A 13,866-nucleotide genomic window follows, 5' to 3' on the forward strand; every position below is an offset into this window, starting at 1 on the left:
AGGGCAGCACTTAGTGCTTTGTGTGCACTCATGGGCTGTCATGGCAACCTTCCTCCTTTCTCCTCTCGCCGACCACACATTCTCCTCCAAACTCTTTTCCGATGTTCCACTAACAATTTATGGTTTTATTTGCCTTTCATTTGAGGATTTCACAACATGGAGTCTTGGTCCTTTGTGATCTCGACCCGCACAGGTACTTCCGTCCCCACGGCCTTTGCTCATGTCACCTTTGTCTCTGTCCTTTCTCTCTGGGCCCAGACATGATCGCCAATGACAACTTCATTTGCATCTTTGTGGATTTTTTTTTTTGGTTAAAAATCCTAGTCTCTGTTTTCTGAAGCAAACAGAATCATTTCAGACTAAAATCAAATCATTAGTACTAAATGCCCATTGTTCCTCTTCGTGCAAGACACTCAAGGATCACTGTGCTTACTTACCCTTGTTAGAATATGGTTGTAATCAGTTGCCAGCATCTTCCATCTTCTCCGCACTGTCCCTGAGTTTCTGCTTCTGGCTGAATACACTCTATTCAGCATCTCAGCCTTGCCCTGCCACCTCCTAAGCCGGAGCCCCTCTTGTTCTTACAGATTGTTGTGTCTCCACATTCACCCAAGCTGCCTTTGGATGAAACAACACTAATCCTGACAAGCTGGCCTTCTGGCTTTGCTCAGGAGGATCATTAACCATCTTTAAATAAATAAATTGCTGCTGCTACTCTCCCTACAATTTAGAACATGTGTCCTGTGTCTTGATGTGTGACTCGTGTTTAAAACTGTTGCTTGTTTTCTCTGCTGTCCACAGCTTCCTCTGTTATGATTTCTCAGATTCTTGGTTTCCTTTTCTGTAATGTCTTGTCCTTCAAGACCCTCCAAGTTCAGTATTAAATGACATCTCTTATCACTTAAGCAGCTCCATCCAAACATAATCTTCAGGTGTAGAAAACTTTCTCTCTCTCATCTTTTTGTGTGTCCATCACTCTCACTCTCTTTGTGTGTGTGTGTGTGTGTATTTATGCATGCTCATGTATGTGTCAAAATCAGAAAATTGTATTATATAGAAAATACCTCCCACATTCCATTCATGTTGGCCTTTATATCCTGCATGAACCATTAGTGAAACAATTTGAGCTTTTAATTAATTGTTGCCTATGTTAAATTTTTTCAAAATGCCTTAGGGATACTTAATGGGGATGTTGGATGTTTAAGTATGCCCCCTTTGCTCACTACTTTCACCGACATTAAACTGGTAATTGTTTAATAACTAAGAAATACACCATCATTCATAGACAACCTGAAAACTAATTCCACTTTTTTCTCCCACAAGCATGGCATGTCTTTCAATGTTCTTCAGATTCAATATTTAATGAAGTCACTTGTCATGTAAGCAAGTTGCATCCAAACACAGCCAGTGCTAATTGGTTCAACAGTCTTAGATTTTGAAGACAGAAGCTCTTCATGAATGTGTAAGTTTGTATTAGAGTGAAATTCAAGTCATTGGTGCTACCCCAATGGGAATTATGACAAGATCTTCTTCTGTGGGAACATAACCACCATCTTCCATGGCCCCAGGGTATCTAAACAAAATGGGACTTACATAGTCCATCATATGTGTGTGCATTAGTATGGATTCCCCTGACATCTATGTGTTGCCTCCCTGTTATGGTACCTGCTGTCATATTCCTTGCCTGCCCCGTGTTTTCTGTGAAAGTAAAAAAAGGACTGTGAGTGCTCAGCTCACTGCCGTTGCCTCCCCAGGTCCTGCTGTACAGCTGAGCTCTAAACATTAACTGTAGAGAAAAAAGTCATGCGATATTCTTTATTTCATTTCACTTTTGCCTCTTCTGGCTTTTAAATTCTAGTTCCAGGGAATTTTGTCTGTGAGCTGAACTGAACATATTTGCTCTAAAATCTCAGAGCCTTCTCAATCACATAGAACATAATGGCTACAAACATTCTCCATTTCTGAACTCCCTTCCTACTCCATCTAATATATATTTTTTTCAATTCTAATTTTAAGGTTATGTATTAATTACCATAGAATTAGATTTTTGCTAGTTTTCATTCATATAATATTCCCTGCTAATGAGTTTGATTTTCTGAAGTTGATGTTTTAGATAAGCTAACATTGTTCACAACAAATGCTAAGGGACAGCTTTTTCTTTTGGGGGCATATGGGAAGAAGAGGGTAATCTTTCTGCCTGAAGAATACACAACGGTCAAAGTCATATAATGTACATGCCTTAGTATAGCCTCTTCTCCCATAAGCTCTTTCATGTTTTTATCACTGGGTTTTCCATGGAGAGACTATCACAGAACAGTGCACTCTCATTGTCCTGAAGTCAGTCATGTGACTCTGAGACTCACTGTCCAGTCTGCTGTGCTGATGGCCGGTTAGGTTACAAGCTCCTTCCGTGCACATGCAAGGTTCTCCCCGCTCCCCACAAGGAGAAAACTAGACAATGTTGCCTCCCTCTAATTTAGTGAGCTTGATGTGGGAATGTGACTTCATCCCTCCCATGGTCAAGGGTGTGCCTAATCATTAACCCTTCTTGCTTGCCTTTGTTGAACACAAGGATTTTCTCTATGCTTTGAGTGGCAGCTCCGACTGTCCTTGACAGCAGCCTGCTAATAGGGGTTGGCAGTTTGAAAAATAATACGAGGAGGGTTTGTTTAAAACTGAGATTACAGTTCATATTTTGAGATGCTCATTATTAATTCCAGTATGAAATGATTTGCACTTGTTATTAACACATTAAGACAGCCAAGGAAAAATTAGAAGGTGACTCAACAGGAGACAGTCAAATGTGGAAGGAAAAAAAAAACCACAGAGGGAAACTTTTTCCTAATGAGCTGACTCCCTGTTTAAGAAAGATCATCCATCTTAAAGCTTGATTGGTTACTTGGAAGTTTTGGTGTATATTTATTAATTAAATTTTCTAACTGATACATAAAAATGTGAAAGGCATACATAATAACAGAGTACCATTGATGATTTTTTTATGTTCTAAGTAGCTGATACAGTAGAATAAACTGAATTGTCATCTTCTGAGAGATGTATAACAATGTTATGGCATTTCGAATGCGTAAAACTGAATACCTGTTACTTCAAAAGCATTGTGGATAATTTAACATTTTACCAGTGAAGTAGGAGACAAACTGTGACGAGGCAGAGGCTTGCGTCCTCAGAGCTGACGGAAATCATCTTCTATAACTTGAAAATAAGACATGTATTATCTAAGAAAAAGCATGTGTCATGCATATGACATGTGTGTCTGTATGTATTATGCATGTATACACATATGTGTGCACTGTGTATTTGTGCATACTGCATTATGTGTAGATATTGCCATGTATATATGTGTGTCTGTGTGTATGTGCATCTATATATGTAAGTATATATGTGTTTGTGTGTTATGTGTATATAGAAATGTGTGTATGTATATATGTGTTTATGCATATGTGCATATGTGTTTATATGTGTATGTATGTGTGCATATGTGTGTATATGCATGTATGTCTATATATGTGTATCTGTATGTGTGTTTATGTATACATGTATATGTATGTATGTCTGTGTAAATGTGTGTATATATGTTATGTTTGTGTATCTGTATATATTTGTATGTGTTTTTATGTCTCTATATGTATGTATGTATATATGCATATGTTTGTATTTCTGTATATATGTCTATATGTGTGTGTTTCTATGTCAGTATATGTGTGTGTATGTATGACTCAGCTGAAAAGCTGTAATAACTGAAATGGTTGGTCACTATCTTCTTTTCTCTGCTACTTCGTCACCTTGCTTTTGACAGTGAGAAAACAGCATAGTGAACCAAGATGGCATTCTTAGCTTTCTGTTTTTTTCTCCCAATTTGAGATTGTTATAGTGTACTCACCTCATTAAGTACTTGGAAATAATTTAGAGTTTCAAGGTGTCTGACTTCTTGTTCTCCCGGTTTTTGTGGGAATTCATTTGCCATGAGCTGTGTCTGAGAAACTTTTCTCTTCATGCTCCTAACAACTGAGGGGCTTGACTTGAAAGAAATTTAGTCTAGAGGTCAACTGGAGAAGTGGAAAACTTGATATGAGACTGATTTTAAGGACCTTTTCCTTCTAGTCTGGTTTGTTTTTCATATTTCTTTGGAGAAATGACTGCTGATTGTACAGTCAGTTATTTTAACATTGCCAAGATGGAGGAAGTAAAGAATAATGTGGCGATGAGTCTGTTAATAAGAGGAAGCATGAGAGTGTGTGGGCCCTTTGGTACATTCTGTCCTAGTGTCTCTATCTTAAAGAGCATTGTTATTAACACACTGTGAAAAGTCGTGTTTTCAAGAAAGCAGCTTCTGTGTAGAAAGGGGTAAAAACTGCTAGTGACTTCAGGTTCTGCACAGAAAAACAAGAATGTTGTAACAGTATGAAGTCTGTTTGGTAAGTAATTTAAAATGGAGGTGACTCTTCGTTTAAGCTGAAGTAGCTATTGAAGTTTGAGAAATTATTTTCAGTATGTTGATAAATGAAAAATTACATTCTACTGTTTTCACTCTTTTCCCCAAAGTATGCAAATAAAATTTAATTTTTCTGTGAGAGTGACTTTTAAACCACAGGCAGATTCTTTTTCTTTACATTTTTCTCTATAAAAGCCAATTTTGTTTTGAGCACATTATTTTAGGCCTAATTGCAGTGAGTGTGGTTAAGTTGCTAGCCCTATTGAGGTTGAATTGAATCTGAACTTTCTAATCTTTCTTTCAGAATTTAATAACTGACTCAAATATTTAATAGTGGGAGCTTTTATTAAATTAAAAAGAAATCAGAATATATTCTTAGAAGAACTAACATATTTTCTTTATCAGTTTTGTCTAGTTTAGGGGGAAAAGAGCAGAATGGAGCCAATCCCCTATACACTTAAATAGACATTAATGCTGTAAGCTCAGAGCATAATTTCATTCAGTTTGTATCATTGTTCAAAAGGTTTGGGAAGCATCAAATGGCACTAATAACTATGCTTCTAGGTCTACTGGATGGCAGATCACATTGAATGTTTGAACTTCTTCATTAGTCTTGTGCATAGTTATTCTGAGGACAATAATTAGACACTTGTTAGACCATTCTCTAGTCTTGCCTAACACATCTGTTCAATGCAGTGGCTGGATTTAAGATGCAGGTAAGGAAATGAGGGTTGAAAGTTTGTGTCCATGCATGATATCTTACCTAGAGAGGCCTGAAAAGCATTAGCTGGGTTCATTTACAAGCACCCTTTGAAACAGAATGGTGAAACCTGGGAGCGTGTTATAAACCCTTTTAATTAAAATACATTGTGCCCTCTAGTCTCTTCTCCCTGGGGTTCATTCGACCTCTCACCTCTGACTTTGTCCTGCAGGCACTCCACTGCTGGTGAGGAGAAGCAGTGACCCAGCACCAGGGCCACATGCTGATGCCCAGCCAAGCGCTGCCAGCCAGAATGGCCAGAGTTTGAAACCTGTTGTTCCGGTAAGTGTCTTAGCATTCGAGTTCCTGTGCAGGATCAAAGGGCTTTACCCATCAACTCCAAAGAGCTGAGAATTATATATAGGCCTTTTGATAAAATGCAAAGTAGTGGCTATAAAAATAGATAGCATGGTCATGTAGTCTATGTTTATAGCAATAGCCATTACTTACATAGCACTGATTGCATGTCAAATCCTCACTTAAATTTCCACATGTAAGAAAGAACAAGTGTTAATCTAATCTCCATTTTCTTGATAAAATATGGGGCAGGGAGAGATTCAGTACACATAACTATTTGTTCAAGGACACATAGCTAGGACATGGGAGACGTAGGAACTGAACCAAGTGTTCTGATTCCAAAGACCCTGTTTGCAGCAAGTCTTTGACTGTGTTGCATGCCTGTTGTCCTCCTGCTTAAGAGTGTCAAGGAATTTATTGGTGTATTTTAAGTGATTTAGCACAATACTTTATAAGGTAGAAGGACAGTGAATGATGAGACAGTTAAGCTCCCAACACCATGAATATATGAGGCCAGCATTGGTCTTCTAGAATTCAGCATTGAAATAGAAGAAAAATAAGCTATATAAGAAAAAAGTGCTTCTGAAACAACATATTTGTAACTGCTGTTTTTATGACTGATAGGTTAACTAAAAAAATACTTCCAGAAAAATTACTTCCATCCATCCACTTGGACTGTGGGGTGTGTTCTTGAAATTTTCATTTGGTTTGAAGAACTCTAATGGTGGTTCAGCCATCCAAATAGCCAGCAAGTTAACATGGCCATACATGTTATCATGAGCAACATCCAATAATGTAACCATACTTCAAACTCTCCTGAAAGCCAATCCATGTCTCATGAAAGTCACACTTTAGAGCACAGTATGAAAGACATATATAAGGGTGGGTGACGGATGGGCTAAGATAATTCTCACAGTTTGGTATAATTTTGTTTTCAGAAGCCAGTGCCAACGTTTATAAAGTAGAGATGGTATGCTGCATTATCGAGTATTTACCAGTCAATTAGGGTTGTGCCAATTTCTGCACTTTCTTTCCTTAAAGTAGTGCCTTTCAAGCAATTTAGATGCAATGTTATCTCATTATCCTGTGTAAAGCTCTGCCCTCTGGATGCTAGAGATGGCTTGGTACTTAAGAGCACCTTCTCTTTTAAATATGTATTTTAATGACTTATTATTATGATATAATTACATCATTTTCCCTTTCCTCCCTCCACACCTCCCATATCCCTCTTTTTGTTCTCCTTCAAATTCATGATCTAATTTTTTAAGTAATTGTTGTTCACACACACACACACACACACACATCACTGCTCAGTCTGTATAATTCTACTTCTATGTATGTGAGTGTTTTCCCTGCTACTATTGGTGTTGGATAGCCAGGTGATGTACTCTTTTCCAGGGAAAATTGTTCCTGCTGCTTTCAGCATTCTGGGTTGCTTGTGGTTCTTCATGCAGGCTTGAGGCCTCATGGTCTCGCCCCCAACACATCGGCATGTCTCTGTGTATCCCTCATGTACAGGTGGTCATGGTGGAGAGCACCTACCTTCCTTGCAGAGGACTCTGTAGGAAACTCCAGCTCTTGAGAATTCAATGCCATAATGCTCCTTTGACCTCTGCAGTCACTTCACTCATGTGTGCATATCAACACACATAATCACATACATAAAAAGAAAAATAAAATCTTTAAAGCAAAGAGAAAAATAAAATCTTAAAAAAAATCTCTGCTCTTTAGGGAAGTATATTTGATAGAGCATTAATAAAAGTTGGGTATATCTGATCAAATTTATTGATGAATGCATAGACAGCCAGTGTTTGGTATTTTATAGAGATTTTTGTTTGTCTTCATTTCATTTTAAATATGCAATTATTGAGTCCAGGTTAAGTCTAAATATATTGAATTGGGAAAGAGGGATGATATAAGTATGAGAAAATTTACATAAACAAGAATAGGTATAATTTAATGCATATTTTGTGATGTCTATGTACCCTAAAATGAGTCTGTCTGATTAATGTGTTTTCACTGTTTGCATTCGGAAATCCACTCACATATATTTGTTTGTATCATGTAGACTCGGTGCTCAGAACAATTGAAATAACATAAATATTGCTTTCTCTTAGAGAAAACTGGGGCTCCCATAGTTCTAATAGCTTTATCCAAATGTGACCTCAGGGGATTCTGAGTTGGATGATATAGTATTACTAGCAGAGATGCATGTTCTAATTTCAGGACAAAATACTGCCACTCAAAATGCCTGTACTTAGACTGTGTGCTGGTTTCATGGCTTAAGTGCCTGCGCATCAGCGATAGAAGCAACACATGCATCTCCTTCCTTCCATAGTGCGTTGTGCACATGGTGATGAATATAGATTGAGACCTGAGGATGTGCTCCCTGCCCTGGTGCAGGACTGAAGCTCAGGGGTCTCTCCTGTGGATTGTGTTATTCATAATGTTTCGGGAGCAGACACTGTGCCAAGGACATGGCAAGTGCTCACTGTGTGTGCTTCAGATTAGAAACAAAAATCCGTGTAAGCTTAGGGGAAATTCTTAGTCTCTGAGCAGCAGAACAGCTTTAGTTAATAATTACCCTGACCCAGCCAGTCTCCCTGCTACCTAGGGCCCATCCCTCAAATCGCTTACTTTTTATAATGTTTAGTCTACCTAACTCAGGAGACAGAGTCTTTAACTGTTCTGTCATAAGAACTCTAGACAGAGTTAATGAGTAAAGATTCTTGAGTGGTGTCCATTTCCACTTAGAAGAAGATATCATTTTGGTGTGTGTGTCAAAAGTTTCATTAAGTACTTTTTGTTGACTCTGTGTTCAAATACATTTGCTATCTTGGATTGAATAAACTATATGATTCAACTATTTTAATTATTTTATTTTTTCTAAATGTGATTAATAGTAAACTATAAATTATATTTATGATTCTTATTGCATTTGTATCCGGTCATGCTCCTCTAGGGAGAAGTAAAATCAGGTGTAAATTAATAAAATGATTTGTGACCCTAGGAGGAAGGTCTCTGAGCTCCATGTCTTTCCTTAAGTGTCTGTATGATTAGCCATCATCCTGGCTCCTGTCTGTAGAATAGCACAGTGCACTCACTAGCGAAATCCAGGTATAGAGCAAAAACTATGTGGTCCTAGATGTGTCCATGAAGTTGCTATCAGCATTTACTCAGTGATGCTTTCCTGGATTAGCATGGAAAAAACCACTCCCATACACTTCCATCACAAGGACCATAGGAGTTCACAAAGTGTGGGTTGCAGACTTGGGTCCTTCCAGGTCTCAGATATTCTCATGTAGGTGTCACCTGTAGCAACTTCATTCCTCTGATTGGATAAGTGATGGTTTGGATAGGGAATTTGTGACGATGTAGCAAGCAATGTGAAAAAACACTTGCTTTAAAAGATCATGTTCCATTGCTTCTCCTCTCAAAATCCAATGGGGGTGGGTGGAATTTCTACTTCCTAATGAGCGTTCTCATGTAAGTAATTCACAGACAGCAGGACTGCAAGTGGGTGATATTCAATTATTCCTAGAAAAGGAAAGTTAGTACTCGTAGCTCACATCATAAGAATCTAGAGAATGAACACTTACACATTGGCTATGTTGAAGCTCTGCCTTTACCATCACTGCTGATGGCTGTTCTTTTAGCTGTGCTTCACTAGGCTCGCCACAGTTAGAATGTGCCTCACTGATGCCCAGAGGTGTGTTGTGTGGTTTGGAAAAGTTACGAAAGCTGTGCCTATGTGGCTGATTGAATCATTACAAATTGGTTATTTCGGATGCACCCTCATGGCCACGTTGAACTTATAAAACAGCCAAATAAGAGAATTTAGATTTGCTGCAAGTTTCAAATTCTGTGTGATGAAAACCCACCAAATTCCTGTTTTCATTACTTAAAGTACCATCAGATAAACAGAATGGAAATTTGTTTCTCTGCCTCTACTTTATACCAGGATGGTATAGCTATTTATGTCCATGCAGCGACAGCTGTTCCTCTTCCAAGACAGTAGCCAACCACATTCTCCTGACGCCTTTGAAAGGAGAGAGAGTCCTGGGGACAGGATATTGTAGTGCGACTTTTCCTATAAGTAGCATTACCTTCCTTTCTTTGATTGCAACCTGGTGTTCTTTCTTGGCTTAAGGGCATGCCATAAAACCAAGTCCTTGAAATTGATGTTCCTGAATTTGAAATGGAACTCTAAACACATGTGATATTTCCACCTTAATATCCGGTTAGCTAGTATAAGTGTTTGGTGTTTTAATGACTGTTTATATCTTGCATTTAATCCTTAAGGCACGTCGACCCTGCAGAGTGGCTAAATTAAAAAGTAGATTCCTGAAATATATAATACTGTGGTTGTTCTCTGAGAGTAAATGATCATGCTCTAAACCTGTTCCTTGTTATATTACCAGAATGGTGTGTGGTATGTGAGCATGTGTGTGTGTGCATGTGCATTGTGTGTGGTATGTGCGTGCTTGTGTGTGCAAGAGTGTGGTATGTGAGCATGTGTGTGCATGCATGTGCATTGTGTGTGCGTGTGTGATGTATGTGTTTGTGTGTGTTTGTTTACACCTGGCCTTTAGAAGTTAATGTCTATATTATACACATTTTATTTTTAAAATTAATCAGTCAGTTCAAGTGTGTTGACGTAGAAGGAAATGGGTGGTTTTCAGGGGTCTAATATCTCCCTGAAGTTACGTATTCCAGTATAGGGTGGTCATGGAATTCATCATTTTCTAGAGTTTAGGAGAATAAAATATTAAGATGAGAAGCCCCGCATTTTAGGATTAATTAGCACAGGGAACCAATTCCTTGACTCCTCAGACTGATGTTGATTGAAACGTAGAGGGCTTCACCTCCCCCTACAAATGTCCAGTAAGTAGCTCAGGTCGTTCAATCATAATATCATTCTTCCTACCTAACAGACATAAAATCACGATTTTGAAATGAATGTTTATTTTCTTTCTTTCTTTCTTTGCTCCTAGAGCCACATATATCTGTTTATTCATTAGCAACACAATTGCTTGATTCTCTAAGCTTAAGATTATGGGAGAAGAATACAGGCTGGATATGGAGAATACCCTCGGAGAAATATTTCCAGTCGTCAGGAATGTTCTATTGGAGGATGAGTAGAAATGCAGCCAGTCTCTGGAGATTTGGGTATTTCGTCATCAGCACAGATACTGACGGTGGCACTGTTGAGGGACAGTGAGAAGCTGCATTCTGCTTGCCTCTTGTATAAACCTGTGGATGAGAAATGACCTACTGTTTCTCTTTCCGAGCGTGTCACATATATTGAAATTACAATAGATGTTCCCCCCATATTAAACTTTCCAAATCCGTGAACAAAATCATTGAGATATTACAGTTAAACTTTAATGCCTTGTCTGTTAGAATAAAAATCAGAAGGGTTACAAACTGTGGGCCATACAACCAAACCAGCTAACCATGATCTGCCTTTGTTAATGATTATTCTTAGTCTACACATAAAGAAAATATGAGTGAGTTTACATCAAAATACAACTTAAGATTTAGTAGACATTCTGGAGGCACAAATCTTACTTCTGTCCATGAGATAGTACAGCTGCGGAGCTATGGAAGCTCAAGACAGATGGCTGCTGAGGGGATCTGAAGGAAGGCGATAGCCATTGTATTTCAGCCAGGAGCATTGGATGCTGTGCAGAGAAAGGGCGGACAAATAACGTGCAATATATAATTGTATTATATAGAGATACTGAGTCCTACAAAAGCTTTTTCTTTCTTTCTGTTTTCTTTCTTTCGTTTTTTTCTGACACAGTGATTTAATAATAGCCCTGGCGTGTGTAACTCCAGCTGTTCACGCTGTGTGTTGATAAGACTAGAGCTTGCAGACACATTGCAGCAATGCTTTTCATATGGCTTTGTTTTAAGAGATAATGCTGCCAACCAGTATTTCATGAAGCCAGCTGCTTACTAAGTTTGGCAAGTTTAGGCAGCTTAATTTCTAAAGCATTGTGCTTAGAGACTAAGGTTCAGGTACTGGAGAGGGGAGAGTCCCATTTATTCTACAGCAGAGATATTTCCTGGCATTTTGCGAGGATTAATTTTTAAAAAATGGACTAGCTAAATGTCTGTACCATGACAAGCCAAGGACCCTGGGAAATGTGATTCCCGCTCAGGCAATTACTTAAAAACAAACAAACAAACAAACAAAAAACAGTAACTATCTTTTACCATTTTACATGCCATTCCAGTTCTCACTCCCTCCCCCTTACCCGCCCCCCCCCCGTCTCACCCCCACCCCATTCCTCATCTGCTCCTCAGAGAGGGTAAGGCTTCCTATGGGGAGTCAACAAAGTCTAGCAATTGCTTTGAGACAGGACCAAGGCTCTCCCCACTATATCTAGGCTGATCAAGTTATCCCTCCAAAGAGAATGGGTTCCAAAAAGCCAATACAAGCAGTAGGGATAAATCCTGGTCTCACTGCCAGTGGCCCCACAGTCTGCTCCAGCCATACAACTGTCATCCACATTTAGAAGGCCTATTGGCCCTATGTTGGTTTCTTCTCTATCAGGCCAGAGTTGGAAGGCTTCCATTAGCTCAGGTAAGCTGTTTCAGTGAGTGTCACCATCATGGTCTTGACTGCTTTGCTCATATCCTCACGCCTCCCACTCTTTGACTGGACTTTGGGAGCTCAGTCCAGTGCTCTGCTGTGGGTCTCTGCATCAGTTCCATCAGTTGCTGACTACAGTTTCTATGGTGACATTTAAGATAGTCATCAGTCTGACTACAGAGCAAGGCCATTTCAGGCACCTTCTCCACTACCTGCTTAGGGTCATCCCTGTGGATTCCTGGGAATTTCTCTATCAGGCACATACTTCTACATCACTCACTGTGGGGCTAGTTAGAACTGATAAACAAAATGTTCACTATTTGAAGTCTGTTTCAGAAATGAAAAAAGCGAGCTATTTTCTTTTGTTGTTTAGTCAGAGTCTGAGCTTAATGTAAACCGAGTTTTACTTTCATATCAAAATGTATTGAGTGATCCTTTAGGTATCCAGCCTTGTGCTGCATGCCATAAAGAAAGCTCAACACATTACTCATTAACACAGGAAATTTAGAGTCTGGTTAAGAAGACCAAATTCAAAGCAAGTAAACAGCCATATCAACTTGAGCATGTATCAGATTGCCAGATGTTACATTTTAACCATCAACATGCACGTTTTCTACACTCTACAGTTTGGCTCTCTGCTTTCTCTCCATAAACCATGTAGGGAGCGGCCATGTTTAGTGTCTCTGTTAGTTCTCATCTTCCTATTCCTACAGTGTAACTACCAGGTGGCTGGCATTTCTGCCTATGGCCAAAACTGCAAGCTCCTCGGTGGCAAGAGCTAGTATTTTCTTATTTGTGTCCCCAGGCATAGTGCCCGGCTCATGATAGATTATAAATATATGAGGCTTAAAAGTTTATTTCAGATATGGGTAAGGGAAACCAGTTCACAAACTTTTAAGCCATTTTAGCTCATTTTTGAGTATATTTTAAGTGTATTGGATGTGTGCATATGTCTGTGTATATGCATTTACACACACACACACACACACACACACACACATGAATTGGATTAGAAGAACCCCTGTTTAACACAATATTCTCTTCCCAAAATAGTTTCATTTGAGGATCTCCTGCCTCACGACAGCCTGTTTCTTGTTACCCTGTGCTGTGAAATCACAGAGACATGTCTCAGCACAAATTTTCTGCTACGTAGTAAAATGTCGCCTGGCGGCTGAGAACAGCAGTTTGGATTCTTAGACTTATTTAATTTTAGAATTTTAGAAATTTAATTTTAGAATTTTAGTTGGTTCAGAGAATTAGTTGAAATTTTGGAGAAAACAAGCCATTATTATTCTGCATATTAATTTCTATAGATGCTAATTTTACAGGTAACCATGAAGAAAAACAGAATAGAAATTAATACGAAGGTGGTATTTGATAGTAAATAATAATTAAATAACACAGTTATTTGGATTTTATTTTTGTTAAACAAATTTTGATTTCTATAATATAAGGTTAGTAAACTCATTGCTTATGCTAATAGCTGTGTTCAAAGAATTCAAAAAAAACATTTGATCTAAACTTTGGGTTCATTTTTTTGTACCAGTACATCTAAAGATGTTCTTTTCCAATGTTTCTTCTATCCCATTTTTTAATTGGCTTTTATAGTTTTGACTGATACAGAAGAAATAAAAACGTCTCTGAAATGTGGGTTGAAAAGTGTGGGGGGGACATTGACAATGTGATTGTGGCAGAACACCACTGAGTGCACCATCTTAGGGCTGTGGTCAGGTCCAGTTTGACAGTACTGTTTGACAT

At 38.6% G+C, this 13,866-nt stretch overlaps 1 protein-coding gene across 6 annotated transcripts in view; it reads left to right on the forward strand.

The window, feature by feature from the left end:
• The window catches only part of Pard3b (par-3 family cell polarity regulator beta), a 974,006-nt gene that overhangs the window by 419,813 nt on the left and 540,327 nt on the right, over window positions 1–13,866 (forward strand). For all 6 annotated transcript variants that reach the window (XM_048458971.3, XM_048458969.3, XM_048458967.3 and 3 more), the window contains one exon: window positions 5,383–5,492. In XM_048458971.3, the coding sequence (XP_048314928.3) occupies window positions 5,383–5,492 (110 nt within the window). The remainder of the gene's footprint in view (window positions 1–5,382; window positions 5,493–13,866) is intronic.

Source organism: Myodes glareolus, chromosome 1 (genome assembly GCF_982192425.1).
Source record: "Myodes glareolus chromosome 1, mMyoGla1.1, whole genome shotgun sequence".
NCBI classification, from domain to species: domain Eukaryota; kingdom Metazoa; phylum Chordata; class Mammalia; order Rodentia; family Cricetidae; genus Myodes; species Myodes glareolus.